Genomic DNA, 15,222 nt, shown 5'->3' on the forward strand with positions numbered 1-15,222 from the left:
CCATGTCGTACGAATCTGGTATTGGTGGGATGTTCTCTTTCCATAGAAGTGGACATTCGTATCTGCCATTTACCCATATTGTACTTTGATACAACAAATTCATTGCCCTTTCATTTTCCTTTGAGGTAAGTGGTTTTGTATCGACTTTTATACCCAATGTTTCCACATCAAAATATCCGCTCATCATTCTGCTAATTTCTTCAAGCGGGTCATCTTCTGTTCCTGAACACCTACGAAAATGAAAAACATGTTTATTAGAGTTATTTTTATAACCTGATATCGGACCATATACAATAGCACCCAATCTCGTTATCGTAACAATTGGGCCAAATTCGTTCATAAGGTGTGGAATTTCCAAAGGAACTGTCAAGAATGAATGTTGCAAGCTCAAAATCATCATTGGTCGTACGTTGAAATAATCGTGCACTGGAATTTTGGAGATTTTTTCATATTCCTGGGATTTTAAGAAGCTTCCCATATGGCAACTCTGTTTTGGCAATGACAGATCTGTTGATACATAAACATTGGAAATTGAATACTTTTCCTTGTATTGTCCGATTCCGCTAATTGTAATATTAATTTTCTCGGTATTTTGTGAAGTGCGATAATTACCCTGCCAACATTTTTTGAATTTGGGGACTCTTTTGAGAATCCCCACTACGTCGAAAACAATCATATACGACATCAAAAACTCGTCGGAAAAGCGCCGTCACTATTGAGAAGTTGTACCACGCCAAGTTACTACAAAAAGGTTTCGCATGAGTGCAATTATTAGGTGCCTTTATAGATCAATTTAGAACGACGCCAATAAGAGACCCTCCAAACAATCAGAAAAAGTGCATTTTAAGATAGTTGTAAAAGAATCATTGTGGTCGAGTAAAACACGTTTGTTTAGATATTTATTAATTTGATTAAACATTTACAAATTCTTAAAAATATAACATTTATACCACTATCACATTACATTTAACATAATTTTTGGCATTAATGATGATGTTGAGTTACAAGTAGCGAGTTACATGTTGCTGCGTCTATCAACCAGTGTTTTTATTCCATGGAGGCAGCGTGTCTGTAAAATATCTGAAAAACAATCACTTTATTCCATTTGGAAAATCACCAAATTGTTCACCAATAACCTTTCACAATTTTAAGCGTATAATCTATGTTTTCAGAACTTTATTTTCGTTTTTATTTAATTAAAATATAACAAGCTGGTTGCGCTTGGCGTTTCACAAAAAAAATGGCTTTTTTTACAGTAGGGATGGCAAATTACTTGCATGTACTTTTTGATGTACCTTTTCATGATGGTTGAAGTGACATTTACGAGTCTGTGGTAACGATGAGGTTGAAATGGAACTTTGAAATGCTGGCAGGGTATTTAGCCACTGAAGTTCCAAAAAATCATTTTCTCCGTGTAAATCGAGCTCGTTTGCTATGTCCCTATGTAGCATGGAAACATTTGCTCCATCGTCGACAAACGCGTATATCGTGAGTTGTTTTTTCTTACCATATATGGTTACGGACAGAATTTGGAACAATACGTTTTCGGTGTGGCTTGTTGCGTGGCATTTTCTTCTCTCCGGTAATGGCGGTTCGGTTCCTTCTGTATTCGTGTTGATTTGTGGCAAAATTGCGGTTACAGTTTCTGTTGTTGGAAGTGTTTTGTGTAATAGTGAATGATGTGGTTTTGGACAGTCATTTATTCCACAACGGCGCTTTGGATGACAGTTTTTTACTTGGTGTCCCCTTTTTAAGCAACTAAAACATGTTTTAATTTGCTTAACTTTACTCCAGCGATCATCGAGTGACATCTGCAAAAAGGTTGGACAATTTTTAATAGCTTTACACTCACCATTGCAGACAGGACATTGGTGACTCGAAGAAACACCAACGCATGCAAATTTTCGATTGGAAACTTGTGCAGTTGTGGGCATATGACGGCGATTGGAAGACGTGCTTGCGATTGGTAAGGTGTCATTGACCATGTTGGCCAGTCGGCGCACTGATGAAAGCCAATTTGCAAAATCGATTACGGTGGCTGGTTCCTGAAGTTGCAGACATTTTTCGGCCCACTGCATTTGACGATTTGTGGACAATTTGCAAACTAATTCACTGAGAAGCGACGGGTTCATTAAATGATGCTCACCCTTGGCATTCTTCAAAAATGTTGCCATGTTGGATACCTTGTTCGCATAGTTGATGAGTGCTTCCAAATTATCATTGGCTATAGGGGGAATTGCTCTTACTTTTTCAACTTGGCTCCTGATTAACTGTTCTGGTCGGCCGAAGGTTTCACGGAGCAATTCCAAAATAGCGGTGACATTGTTTGAGCTGCCCAAGAGTGACTCTACGGATTCTTTTGCTCGACCTTTTAGTGAATCCCTCAGGCGCATGATATTGTGCAAATTAGTATAACCAAATTCGGTGGTAGTGCTTTCAAATGATTCAAAAAATGTCTGCCATTCTTCTGGAAGACCTGTAAAAATAGGTAATGGATAAATTTTCTTCTGTGGCAAAGGTAATGTATTTTGTGAATATGAGCTGTGGACGGACATATTTGAGGTTATGGACGATACCGGTGGCTGATGATTGTTTGATATGATGTTTTGAGAATTCCGTGGCTCTTGAGACTCGTTCGTTGGCATTTGTAAACTTTGTTGCATATGACTTACTTGTGGCGGTGGTGTTTGGCTGTGTGTTTGTTGTAATTGTGATATCAAAGCAGGCAATGCAGTCAGTGGTTGTAAATTTGCAAATTGTTCTTGCATTTGCTTTTGCATTTGTTGTGTTTTGGCGATATAATCTGCCTGCATTGCTTGCATCTGACATTGCAATTGTTGCATTTGCATATTTACGTGCTTTTTAAACTCAATTATTTCTTTTGAAGGTGTCCCGAGTTGACCTAGTGAATTGGCTGGTGCTTTTTGAGAAGATTTAACATTGTTCTGGTCGGTTGCAGTGTTCGAAGCGGCATTGACAGGTTCATTTGGTAATGGTGCTTTTGATTTCGGCGAATGGGTAAGCGACATATCGTATATCTCAGAATCAAAACGTGCTGGAGGAATTCCTTGGGTGCTTCGGCCACTGGTTCTTCTCGTCGTTTCTTTCTCAGACATAAAAACAAAAATGGTATAACACTTAAAACAATTTCCACGACATAAAACAACCAAAAATAAAGAATAAAAATGTTCTCTTACCACCGTTCCAGAATAAACTTCACCCACAACCGGCAGATCCAAATGACAACACAACCAGACTAGTGTTTGATTATAATAAGAAGTGTTTATTTGTTTGATTGGTGAGTGAATAATTATATGTGTGTTTATTCTCTTACAAGAAAAAAAGGAGAAAAGGAAATAAATAAATATAATGTCAACACTTTGAAATTACATGAATATAATGCAAATAAAGTATTACAAAACAATCGACTCACTTATTTTTTACTTTGGCGACAAAAGAGGATAAGTAAATGGACAACAGTTCTACTTATACTAATGACATGGCTATAAATCACAACAATAATAAATCAAAATGAAGTTGGTAGCTGGGGAAATTTTCTCCATTTCTCCGAAAAGTGACAGCGGCCTTAGTTTTTGGTAATACCAGTGTTACCCTCTCCAACACTGCACTTTATTTTCGTTTTCATTGAAATAAATTATAATAAGCCAGTTGCGCTAGGTGTTTCACAAAATATAAAATGGCTCTTGTAACAATAGTGATGGCAAAATACTTTCATGCGAATAGTGATGGCAAAATACTATCACAGTTGGCGATTGTTGCAGTGTCACTTACGAGTCTGTGGTAGCGATGAGGATGAAATGGAACATTGAAATGCTGGCAGGGCAATGATTCTTTTATACTACGTTCGCATTAGGATTTTTGACGAATTCCTCCTAGATCTCAGTAGATTTGCAATAAGGCCGGTATGCACCTCTAGCGAAAAATTTCATTCCCATAAGAAATGCATTGCTATTTATGCTAACGAAATAACAGGGTTATCGAAAAAATAACAAGGTGACACAGAGTCGACAAAACTGAATTACTATAAGACGGACAGACAGAATATTTAATGAAATTTTAGTATTTCCGTGCTTAAAAACAACGATTTATACACAGAAAATGGTAGAGAACACCTTTACCTACAATTTGGTGTGCGACATGTGCCTGTTCAATGTTATTTAGCTTGGTTATTACTGGTTACTGGTGGTCAGGACACTATTTCCCATGTGGAGTCCAGGAATGGACTTCGTACACAAAAATGACAACGGAACTTGGTAGAGGACATCAATACCTACAATTTGGTATACCACATGTATCTGGGAAACGCCGAGTGTAGAACAAAATTTTCCAGAAACTGTTGGACGCACTGGTGGTCAGGACACTATTTCCAGCGCTGAGGCCAGGAAAGGACTTCGTACACAAAAGTGACAACGGATATTGATAGAGGACATCAATACCTACAATTTGGTATACCACATGTATCTGGTAAACACCGAGTGTAGAACAAAATTTTCCAGAAACTGTTGGACGCACTGGTGGTCAGGACACTATTTCCAGCGCTGAGGCCAGGAAAGGACTTCGTACACAAAAGTGACAACGGATATTGATAGAGGGCATCAATACCTACAATTTGGTATACCACATGTATCTGGGAAACGCCGAGTGTAGAACAAAATTTTCATGAAACTGTTGGACGCACTGCCCTGCCAGCATTTCAAGGTTTGTTTTCATCGCTATCCTTTTCACGGACGCCCAACAGAAACGTTTGTCAAGATAATTCGCGATAATTCGAAAATTACAAAAACAAAATGTTTACAATCGTTATGGCGACTCATGTATGTATGTTTTCAGCACTGTCATTCCAGTAACTGTTATGTTCCCATTAATGTAATAAAGTATTTGGTTAGTGTTTCGATTTCATAGTGCACGATTTCTTTTATAAACGATTTCTTTTATAAACCAAAACCAACTGTAAGTATATTGTGAATATTGAAGTGTTTATTTTATACAAGTATAAGCAAACAAAGCAATCTGGTGATATTTTAAACTAAAATTACAAAATTTGTGATGTGCGTGTTCCAAAGAATAAAATTAAAAGAAATATCTTCCAGATGGAATTTACCTTTTCACCGTATTGTGTTCAAAGGTATTTTATTAAGTGCCAATTGTTCATGGAAACAAAAGTTATAAAAAGTAAAAGACTAACGGCCGTATTCATAAAAAAATCCTAATACGCGCTTACAGCGTACTTTAGTTATCAAACACATCTGGTTTTATAAACTTCTGTTAAGTATTTGCATTCATAACCATTTAATTGGGACTTGATAACTATTGTACGTTTCTGCTGTTAATATTGGCAACCCTTAACATTTTCAGACTGACGGATGATGTTAGTGATGGAAATCAATTGAATCGGATTTCTCGTTAAGAAAATTAAATCATCAATTTCGTTAAATTTTTAAAATAAACAAAATTGTGTCGCTCGTAAATATTACGGGGTATAAGGAACCAACCCATTAAGACGAATTTTAGGTGTCCACATATCATTTTGTTTAAATACAACTAAAAAAGAACCGGAGAATAACCGAGTATACGAACCAACTGTTATGTTTACGCATCACTACAGCGTTGTTTTTCATTCATTGGCGCTACCGGCAAACAGTATTTCACAATTATAAAAAGTTTTATTAAAAATTATAAAAGAAATGGAGGAGAGTGTTCAGAAAACAGAAAGCCGCAGCAAGCGCCCACGTTCTGAAAACTGGAGTGAAGATGATAAGGTATGTATCTATTTTACGGGCTTTATAATAGTAGTGTTGGTCATTCGGTTCTTACATTTTCCAAATTTCCAATTCTTTTACAGGAACTATTAAAGGAGCTCGTAAAAATGAGGGTGAAAGCCATTGAAAATAAAAATACGTACACAAATACAAATCAGGCGAAAAAGAAAGCTTGGCTGGAGCTCGAGAAAGAGTAAGTTCATCATGAAGTATACATTGCCCAGGATAAAGTGTTATTTTTGTAGCTTTAACAACATGACATCTTGTGGACATCGAACTGTTCCACAATTAAAATCCCAATGGACTACAATTAAAATACAAGCTAAAAAAGAGATGTCGGAATATCGATCACAAATAAGAAAGACAGGTGGAGGTCAGGCTCCCCTGGGCGCCCCATTACAGGGTAATGACATAGCGATCTGGCTACCAAACGAATTCGTGGTAGACGAGAACGAATTCGACTCCGATATTACTTTTTCTAAGGTAAGAATATTTAATTTTATCAAAAGACCCCTTCAAAATGTATATACTCCCCAGAACGATGATACTTTGGATGAAAATACGTTTCTCGAGGTTGAGATGCTGTCAGATATTGAGGAGGAAGTGAAAGAAGAAATTAAACTCAACTCAGATACACTGAAAACAGTCAAATCTTTAAAAAAAAAAGGTTGTACCTATATAAATCTAGAATTCGAGAAGTCGCAATCTATCTTTTTTATATTTTGAATGTAGAAACCTTCCGCGGAGAAATCGAGTGTGGCAGAAAACAATATAATAAAAATTGTAACAACGGAGGTGGAATGCCAAATGGAACTCCACAAACTTCAAGTTGAAGTCGAGAAAAAGAAACTCCGTAACTTGGATCTTGAGTACGACATTCTTCAGGCAAAACTCAATTTTTACACAAAGGAACAGTTGGTAAGCACTTCGTACGAAAACGTAGTTTAGAATTTGAGGTGAGTATTAAGTTCGAGTTTAGCGGCTGAAACTGCAATTTTTTCACGATTACTTTAATAATCCATTTTAAAGAATATAAACTTTATAAAAAGTTGCTTAGTAGCCCATTAAGTTATATTAAAATTTGCCTCAAAGAGGTACAATTTTATATTGTTTTCGATTTTAGCGGCTAAAATCGGACTTAGTACCCACCTTTAGAAAGAAAATTCACCCGTATCGAGAATCAGAATTAAGGCCGTTACAAAGTTCATTGAATGAAAAGAATCAAAGATGAACTTATCGACTTTTTAAAGTTTGAAGAAGTCAAAATTTAAGCTATGAGTTTTGACCTTTTCAAAAAAGCCGATATTAGCAAAGATCTTCAAAATCGAGTTATTGACTTATTTTAGAGATAATTACATTTCTCAAAGTTGTTTAGAAATTCCACTTTCGCTTTAATGTTGTGTGATCGACTAATTAAAAAGTTATTTGAAGTTGAAAATGTTATCAATTAAAAAATTTACTGATACAATTAAAATTTTAATTAAATTAAAAAATTAAGTAAAGGCCAGTACAAAGTTGGCATTATCGCGCTAAAATAGCCATTTTTCGCGATTACTTTTCTCTAATAATTCATTTTAGAGAAAATAAACTTTTTCAATTGTTCTTTGGATCATTCCCCAACAAGTTATATCAAAATTAGTCCAAAATTATGAAGTTAATATGCTTTTGCAGATTTATTTTTGATTTTAGCGGCAAAACTCGAACTTAGTACCACCTTAAGTTAAAAAAATGATTGTAAATTGTTATGCTTTCGATTTTTATATTTAAAAAAAATATTTTTTTTCTTTAATTAACATTTTAATTAAATAACAAGTATATACGGCCATAAGTTCGGCCTGGCCGAACTTACGGCCGTATATTTTTAAATATATATTTAAAATATATTAAAATATAATTGCAAATTTCCTTCCGAAATAATTAGTTTTATACTATTCACTATTCTAAAAAATCCAATTAGAATTATAATAGGAAAGTACATTATACTATTCTATTTAATTCTGGGGTTGATGATTTTCGTCATTGAAGCAATTTTAAATAAAAAATTAATTGTTTCAATTAATTTCGTGATTCAATTAGAAAAAAATGTTTGTGTAATTTCATTAGGGACAATTTATGAGAACAAATGCAGTCGACTAATTAAAATTTCATAACTTGCTCATTAGTCAACTACATGTCAGTTTGTATTCGGAAAGGTCTTCTAAAATAGTTATGACATTTTTATTAACTAGCTTCACTTGCTGTCATAAATTGTGATCATAAAAAATGTTAATACAATCAACCACTTGATATTGCTTAACACCGTTCTGTTTCCAAAACAAGTAGTATGATCTGTTCGTTTGCATTCAAATTAAATTTCTTTTTACAGACAATATATAATTGCAAATAATTTCAATCTGGAAATTTTAGGGATGAAAATGCTATCACTTGTTTAGTGTTCGGAAACAAAATATATTTATTCATTACTACGCGAAGCGTGTGTATATAACTCGTTGGTTAATTACTTTTTAATAAAACGCATGAAATGTGTCTTAAGTTTTTTATTGAATGTTATAAAATGAATTTTAATCTTATTTCGAGTTAATAATTATTTTGTATGTAAGAGTTTTATAAGCTTATTAGTTTCCCATTAAAACTTAATAATTTTTCTTTTATAATTATAATATGCATAAAATAAACATTGTCCAATTTATGTTCATTTCAATTACTAATTTCATTTTTTATTATTAATATTGTTCACTATATATATTGTTTCACTTTTTGTAAGTAAAATACAAAATTTTATTTCAAAGACATACAATTTTTTATTTGGTAATTTGAAAAATTTGTAAGTATTTGGTTATTAAGAAATATCTAAAATTGACAGAAAACTTTATATATGATATGATAAATATATACAACTGCTTATGTCCTTCACTACTACTGCGGTACAGGGTACTACTTTGGGCATTTATATGTAACGCCAAGAAGGTGCTGAAACAATTGCACGATGTTGGTCTGTTTTTAGTTGGACACATCGGCTTGAATATAGGTCCCTACACAGAAAAAATATGTTGTTAAATGCAAATTAACTTATGTTTATTGCAAATTATTTTTTTTTATTTACACAAAAAAGAAAACTGCCAGAATTTACTGACATTTTGCGATTTTGACTTTCCGAAATCATTTCATTAATTTCTGCAGCTTATTTATTTGTATGTTCATTGAAATTAATACCCGCGGTTAGTTCATATTTTTTTTAGACATACATGGAAAAAAATGTTATTGGTTTGAGAAAATGTACAAATAAACTAAAACAAAATATTCGTTTTGCAATAAACATACCATATTTTAACATTAATTTAATATTTTAATAACAGCAAATTTGAACGGTTTTAGATTGGAATTACTGTGTTGGTCTACAAATTGGTGGAAGGTAGAATATAGTCCGTTTTAAAAATGACGTTGTATAAATGATTTAAGCAGAGCTTTTACTCTTCCTTCTGATGCTCCCGCATACGTTTGGGGTTCGGTGACATGCGTTGGACATTGGAACTCCTCAGTGATATCATCTACTAATTTAATTTTTTGTTATCACATATTCTTGCATAATGTTTCGTAAATAGTAACGTATACTTCACCTGGCAGTTCATCATTCTCTTCAATTGCTATATTATGGAGAACGGCAAGTGCTACTATGACCGTTTTACCATTGGAAAGGCAGACTGTCAAACCGTCAAGGAGACAACGAAACCTCTGCTTCCAAACTCCAAAACACCGTTCAACAGTGTTCCTAGTTGAAATGTGAGATTTATTGTATTTTACTTCCTTCTCTGTTTGTGGGTTTTGCAATGGAGTAAATAAATACGGAGTTAATTTATATCCAGAGTCCCCGAGTAAACGTCCTTTGAACTCTTTCTTTTCAAACCGTTCTTTGATTGTGGACTCATTAAAAATTCTACAGTCGTGCGTACTTCCCCTCCATCTTGCTACTATATCTCGAATTGTTAGTTTTGCGTCACAAATTACCTTGAAATTTAAATTAAAATATAATCGAAATTACATGATGCAATAAATTTTGCTTTTTACCTGTACATTCAGCGAATAATAGCCTTTTCTATTTATATAGTACTGGGCCAGGTCGCCACCAGTCTTTTTTATTTTAATATGAGTGCCGTCTATAGCCCCAATTATGCCTGGAAAATTTTGAATCCGCTGAAAATCCCGCATAATTATTGTTTCCTCTGCAATACATTCAGGCATTTTAATATAGCTTCTCGCATGCTTTGCTATAGCACGAGCCACTCTTGCACATATTCTGCATACCGTTGGTTGTGAGAGACCATGAAGGTCACCAGCATCGTCTTGATACTGAAATATATCGATTATTCATATAATAGCACAATTTCTCCAGATGAAACCAACAACTTATCTCTCTTCGTCCCCAACAACGCAAAGCAACCATTACCTGTAGTTCAGGAGAAGTGCCGCAACCTCTTTTATCCAGCTGTATGTCTTCCTTGACCAATTCAACGATTTTTTTTACCGTGTTTTTTGTGAAACGATACTTTCTTTTGAATAATTGGTCATCTTCCAGTAAGAAAGGGTCGATTCGTTCCTTATAATTTTTTGGGGAATGGTAATTTACAATCCTATTAATTAGCTCTGTGGGGAAGGAAGAAATTAATATATGTTAAATTTTTGCAATGCAAAACTCACCAATTCTCCTTATCTTATTAATTTTATGCACTTTATCCATTTTATTATTTGTTTTAAGGAAAATCTGCTACACAAACAATCTATAATCAACGGTCAATTGTCAAAAAGTGTCAAATGTCAAATTAAAGTAGTGATAAAGAAGGGTAAGACCTACAATAAATTTTTGTAACTTATGAAGAGGTTATTAAACATATGATAGGCTATTTTATGTTTATGAATGAGGTTACAGCAAAGATAGCCTATTTTCTTTTGATAAACCTTTGTTAAAAATTTATGAATACGGCTGTAAAAATACAGCTTATAACATGAACTGATACACATCCAATACTTTCCCTTGTTTTATAAGTTAACACAAATTAAAAAGTTTGCATATTTCTTGTTGTTGTTATTTCATCAATTTCATGGAATACGCTTTGGTACATCAGCTTGTAGCCAGATCAAGGAACTCTGTGACTAAGGTGGGTGTGTCCAGAGCGATCTGGCGGTAAGTCGGGTTGGTTTAGCCGGACAAGAGAAAAGAAAACCTGCCAGCGTTCTGGCAGGTTTTTATGTTATTCCACTGCGTATCACTAGTTTGCGGTGTCCACACTGGCGCTGTATAGTTTACCACTGACCGGCCAATTGCCTTATAGGTAGCATAGTAAATTCAGTCTCTCTTTTGTTGGAGGTTTGGTCAATGGTGTGGCAGTAAGGACCTAAGGTTAATTTCATTTACATTTGACTTGACCCATAACAAGTTGTAGTAATCACACTTAATACTAGCCATGATAAAATTTAAAAGATATCAGTTTATCATAACATACCTGATCCCTCACCAACCTCTTTTAATAGTCCCATAGAAAAGGACCTATAACCTAAAATTTTGTAAATTAATAGTAATTTTGTTTTACTTAGAGCATGTGTTAAACCCTTTTCGTTTTAAGGCTTTCGTTGTTGTTAATAAAGTCAATAGATGGACAAAATTTCTAGTTTTTAAAATGTTTAAAAACCTAAAAACTAACTATATTGCAGTTCTCTAATATAATTAAAATACTCTGAATGCGACTAGCCAACAAAATGTTTGCAAAAATTTTGCTTGCTGTTATAACTTAATTTGAGAAAGTTTTTAACAAATTGTTTTCTTATATTACAGATTAAGTTGTTCGCTTCATCCAAACTAAAGCATATTTTAGCGCAATTTCCTTGTTGTCATAACTTTATTAAAATATTAAATTCGAAAGCCGTTAATTTTACACAATTGGTAAGTACGATGTTTTTCATTTAGATTTTGTAAAGACTTAAGGTGTGTATTAAGGTCGAATTTAGCCGCTAAAAGCAAAAATAAATCTATAAAACAGAATAACATAACTTGTTTTTCAAATTTGATAATAACTTCAAGGTGAATGATATGAGGAAAAATTCATTTAGCGCGATAAAGCGAACTTAATACCGGCCTTTAAGTTGAACATGTTTGTATTCATGTATGTATGTATATATACATACCTATGAATATTGACAGTGGCAGCGAGAAGATATCAAATTTGTTTTGCCCAAAATGCAAGAGTTTGGCAAGCATGGCATGTGGTTTAAACAAGACGATATATATATAACAAGACGATATATATATCGTCTTGTTTAAACCACATGTCATGCTTGTTAAGCTCTTGCTTTTTGGGTAAAAAAATTGGATATCTTCTCGCTGCCACTGCCAATATTCATAGGTATGTCCTGGCATTTGTAGCTTTTGCAATATGTCTGGTATTGTTTTCACTCGTTTTCACACATGTTTCGTTGACGAAAAATGAGCTTTGTGCTGAACACAAATTTGAACTTCCTTACTTACTTTAATGAAGGTCGACATATAAAAAGTTAGTAAATTAATTTTCCATTTATACATATATATTAAAAAATGATAAGTTTCATAAAACACGTGAAATTTATTATTTTGAAAGTTGCGGTAGCTTGGATTAACAAATACTATTTACAAAGTAATACATTAAAGCATCAACATTGGGATTCGTATTTAGGTAAGGTGTGTGTGTAAAGTACATTATATATAATTTAACAGAGATATATCAACTTAAAAAGTATAGAAAATATTAACCCCCATATTCATAAAAGTTAACGTAAACTTTAAACCTACTATTACCATACAAATTCCTTCCATAAACTTTCAATAAATTATTATGAATACAGGCATAAGTGTATAATTAAGGAAGCATTTCGATTAATAAACGAATAACTAAAATCTATATAATTTATTATTATTATTATGCATTAAAGTTCAAGTTTTCAATTCCGCCAAAATTAATCTATCAAAATAAGCAATGAAGCAAGAAACCAACATAAAACTATTCATTAGCCTGGTTGGATCTAATACGCCAATTATATTCGACCAATTATACAATTATATTGTGCCCTTATTTTACTAGGCTATGCCATCAAATGCATACTTGAACAAAGTAAATAAAAATAGGATTTGCGAAAGATTCGAGGCATCCAAAGAGTGAGAGTTACGATGTATGACCGTAGCCGCTGGGGGATTGTTTGTTGCAATTGTTGGCCACATTTGTTAGGCATAACATTCGATTGCTGTTGTATGTGATTAGCATAAATAGCGCGTAATGTAGAATCAATTGAAGTCGTGAACTGTTAAAAGCAAAAAAAATTAGTTTATAAAATCAAAATATTTTTACATTTACTTTTCTAAAGATGGTCTTTCTTTTGCAGTTTTTATGCGTTGAGAACCGTAGCCCGCTTGCGGTGGCTGCTGGTGTTGGACTTTAGCTATAGATGATTCATCTTTATTTTCATTATGAATACGGTTGCGATCATTGGGGGTGTTTTGCAAAATTTGACTGGGACAAGAGCCGGACCTGAAGATGTAACAAAAAGAAAAATTAAAGATTGTAATATTAACTTTATATGGGTAGAGAAAGTTACCTAACATGCACTGGAGTAATTGTTGATGTGAGTTGTTGTGTTCCGCTTTGTGATTGTTGGTGTTGCTGCTGCGTAGGTTTACTTGTGTTTGCTGTGGAATGCTGAAGCAGCCACTATTGCTGCCCCTGGCGAGTTTGATCTTGATTTTATGTGCGTTAAAAAGTTTTTTTCAATCCCGCCGAAGCGGATGATGTTGATGTCGATGATGATGATGAGGATGAAATACAACCTGTAGTTGTTGGCTTCTCTTTGAGGGCTTCTTTATCCGTGTTTCCTTTGAAGACAAATTTTGTTGTGGAATGTTTGAATTTCCAGTGCTTGCCCCCATATGATGTGGTGGTAGATCAGGCGGCAATGCTTGGGGAGGTGTTAAATTTGCCAAGGTAAGGCGGGCGTTTATATTCTCCAAATCGTGACGCATTGAAGATGAATAATTTGATTGTTGTTGTAGTGTTGGATTACCGCTAAATGTGTGATTACTCATTTGCATATGGCTCGATATGTTGGCACAATTTGCAGGTGGAATTAAATTCCAACTATGCATTAGTTGCTGTTGATCCCTGGCTCTTAAGGGTGTCACATAGTTTCCCGGAAATATTCCACTCACTTCTTTCCAATTCTTGCCTTTAAAGCAGCCATCCAAACATCTTTCAGTTACCATATAAACACAACCTTTTTTCAATTCCAATTCATCGTTCTTTCGTGGTTTGTATGGGTACAAAGCCAAATAGCCCCAAGGCAAAGAAGGTGGGATGTTCTGTTGCACACACAAAACATTATGGCGCGGTGTTGATGCCGCAGTGTTTGATGCCTGCTGAGATTGATTTTGTTGCGGCGAAGTGTTTTGACTAATGTTAGCAGCTGATAAATGATGTTGTTGCTCTTGGGCTGCTGTAGTTTGACCTGTAGCCATTGAAGTACTTGGTCCCATTTCGGGTTCAAAGTCATTTGGAACACTTAAGATTTCAGCTGAATGTCGATTTGTGCTTTGCATAATATTTAAGGCACTGCCATTATTTAATAAAGCATTTAGTGAACCTAATGAAAGAAATGGAAGCTTGTTAGATAAAATTTCTTCTAAGCCTTGCCGTTGGTTGTGAGAGACCATGAAGGTCACCAGCATCGTCTTGATACTGAAATATATCGATTATTCATATAATAGCACAATTTCTCCAGATGAAACCAACAACTTATCTCTCTTCGTCCCCAACAACGCAAAGCAACCATTACCTGTAGTTCAGGAGAAGTGCCGCAACCTCTTTTATCCAGCTGTATGTCTTCCTTGACCAATTCAACGATTTTTTTTACCGTGTTTTTTGTGAAACGATACTTTCTTTTGAATAATTGGTCATCTTCCAGTAAGAAAGGGTCGATTCGTTCCTTATAATTTTTTGGGGAATGGTAATTTACAATCCTATTAATTAGCTCTGTGGGGAAGGAAGAAATTAATATATGTTAAATTTTTGCAATGCAAAACTCACCAATTCTCCTTATCTTATTAATTTTATGCACTTTATCCATTTTATTATTTGTTTTAAGGAAAATCTGCTACACAAACAATCTATAATCAACGGTCAATTGTCAAAAAGTGTCAAATGTCAAATTAAAGTAGTGATAAAGAAGGGTAAGACCTACAATAAATTTTTGTAACTTATGAAGAGGTTATTAAACATATGATAGGCTATTTTATGTTTATGAATGAGGTTACAGCAAAGATAGCCTATTTTCTTTTGATAAACCTTTGTTAAAAATTTATGAATACGGCTGTAAAAATACAGCTTATAACATGAACTGATACACATCCAATACTTTCCCTTGTTTTATA

The 15,222-nt window shown here is 34.1% G+C and overlaps 3 protein-coding genes and 2 long non-coding RNA genes across 7 annotated transcripts; 2 read left to right on the forward strand and 3 right to left on the reverse strand.

Moving 5' to 3' along the window:
- Window positions 1–93: 93 nt before the first annotated feature.
- On the reverse strand, window positions 94–3,116 carry LOC142232919 (uncharacterized). 2 transcript variants are annotated; one of them, XM_075303635.1, is made up of 2 exons: window positions 1,853–3,116; window positions 94–230 (listed from the first exon to the last, which is right to left on the reverse strand). In XM_075303635.1, exons 1-2 carry the CDS (start codon window positions 3,114–3,116, stop codon window positions 184–186), a joined length of 1,311 nt encoding a protein of 436 aa, XP_075159750.1. In that variant the 3' UTR covers window positions 94–183. The 2 variants fall into 2 exon arrangements, 1 of the variants encoding a protein (XP_075159750.1); XR_012721250.1 differs by lacking the exon at window positions 94–230 and adding an exon at window positions 867–1,080 and having other exon boundaries at window positions 1,137–3,116.
- A 1,630-nt stretch (window positions 3,117–4,746) lies between these two features.
- LOC142233883 (uncharacterized) lies at window positions 4,747–13,899 on the forward strand. The gene is made up of 4 exons (XR_012721506.1): window positions 4,747–4,971; window positions 11,608–11,715; window positions 13,185–13,780; window positions 13,849–13,899. It is a non-coding gene; the product is annotated as an uncharacterized LOC142233883 (long non-coding RNA).
- LOC142233882 (uncharacterized) lies at window positions 5,402–8,172 on the forward strand. Of its 2 annotated transcripts, XR_012721505.1 has the most exons (6): window positions 5,402–5,780; window positions 5,864–5,973; window positions 6,026–6,263; window positions 6,318–6,447; window positions 6,513–6,698; window positions 8,146–8,172. XR_012721505.1 is itself a non-coding variant. In XM_075304944.1 (5 exons), the coding sequence occupies exons 1-5, from the start codon at window positions 5,706–5,708 to the stop codon at window positions 6,611–6,613; spliced, it is 654 nt and encodes a 217-aa protein (XP_075161059.1). In that variant the 5' UTR covers window positions 5,402–5,705; the 3' UTR covers window positions 6,614–8,172. The 2 variants fall into 2 exon arrangements, 1 of the variants encoding a protein (XP_075161059.1); XM_075304944.1 differs by having other exon boundaries at window positions 6,513–8,172.
- Window positions 12,862–14,463, reverse strand: LOC142233880 (uncharacterized). The gene is made up of 2 exons (XM_075304943.1): window positions 13,398–14,463; window positions 12,862–13,330 (listed from the first exon to the last, which is right to left on the reverse strand). Exon 1 carries the CDS (start codon window positions 14,389–14,391, stop codon window positions 13,567–13,569), a length of 825 nt encoding a protein of 274 aa, XP_075161058.1. The 5' UTR covers window positions 14,392–14,463; the 3' UTR covers window positions 12,862–13,330; window positions 13,398–13,566.
- Window positions 14,464–14,724: 261 nt separating this feature from the next.
- Window positions 14,725–15,158, reverse strand: LOC142233884 (uncharacterized). Its single transcript, XR_012721507.1, has 2 exons — window positions 14,879–15,158; window positions 14,725–14,824 (listed from the first exon to the last, which is right to left on the reverse strand). It is a non-coding gene; the product is annotated as an uncharacterized LOC142233884 (long non-coding RNA).
- Between the last annotated feature and the right edge of the window lie 64 nt (window positions 15,159–15,222).

The sequence above is a fragment of the Haematobia irritans genome, chromosome 4 (genome assembly GCF_050003625.1).
Source record: "Haematobia irritans isolate KBUSLIRL chromosome 4, ASM5000362v1, whole genome shotgun sequence".
Lineage (NCBI taxonomy): Eukaryota > Metazoa > Arthropoda > Insecta > Diptera > Muscidae > Haematobia > Haematobia irritans.

What these genes read in the sequence shown, in the direction of transcription:
- LOC142233882 (XM_075304944.1), top strand. Translation starts at nt 5,706, where the DNA reads ATGGAGGAGAGTGTTCAGAAAACAGAAAGCCGCAGCAAGCGCCCACGT. An exon ending in ACTGGAGTGAAGATGATAAG is followed by an intron (nt 5,781 to 5,863) that starts GTATGTATCTAT and finishes ATTCTTTTACAG; the next exon opens with GAACTATTAAAGGAGCTCGT. An exon ending in CCGATATTACTTTTTCTAAG is followed by an intron (nt 6,264 to 6,317) that starts GTAAGAATATTT and finishes TATACTCCCCAG; the next exon opens with AACGATGATACTTTGGATGA.
- LOC142232919 (XM_075303635.1), bottom strand. Translation starts at nt 3,116, where the DNA reads ATGTCTGAGAAAGAAACGACGAGAAGAACCAGTGGCCGAAGCACCCAA. An exon ending in CCAATGTCCTGTCTGCAATG is followed by an intron (nt 231 to 1,852) that starts GTGAGTGTAAAG and finishes TCATTTTCGTAG; the next exon opens with GTGTTCAGGAACAGAAGATG.
- LOC142233880 (XM_075304943.1), bottom strand. Translation starts at nt 14,391, where the DNA reads ATGCAAAGCACAAATCGACATTCAGCTGAAATCTTAAGTGTTCCAAAT.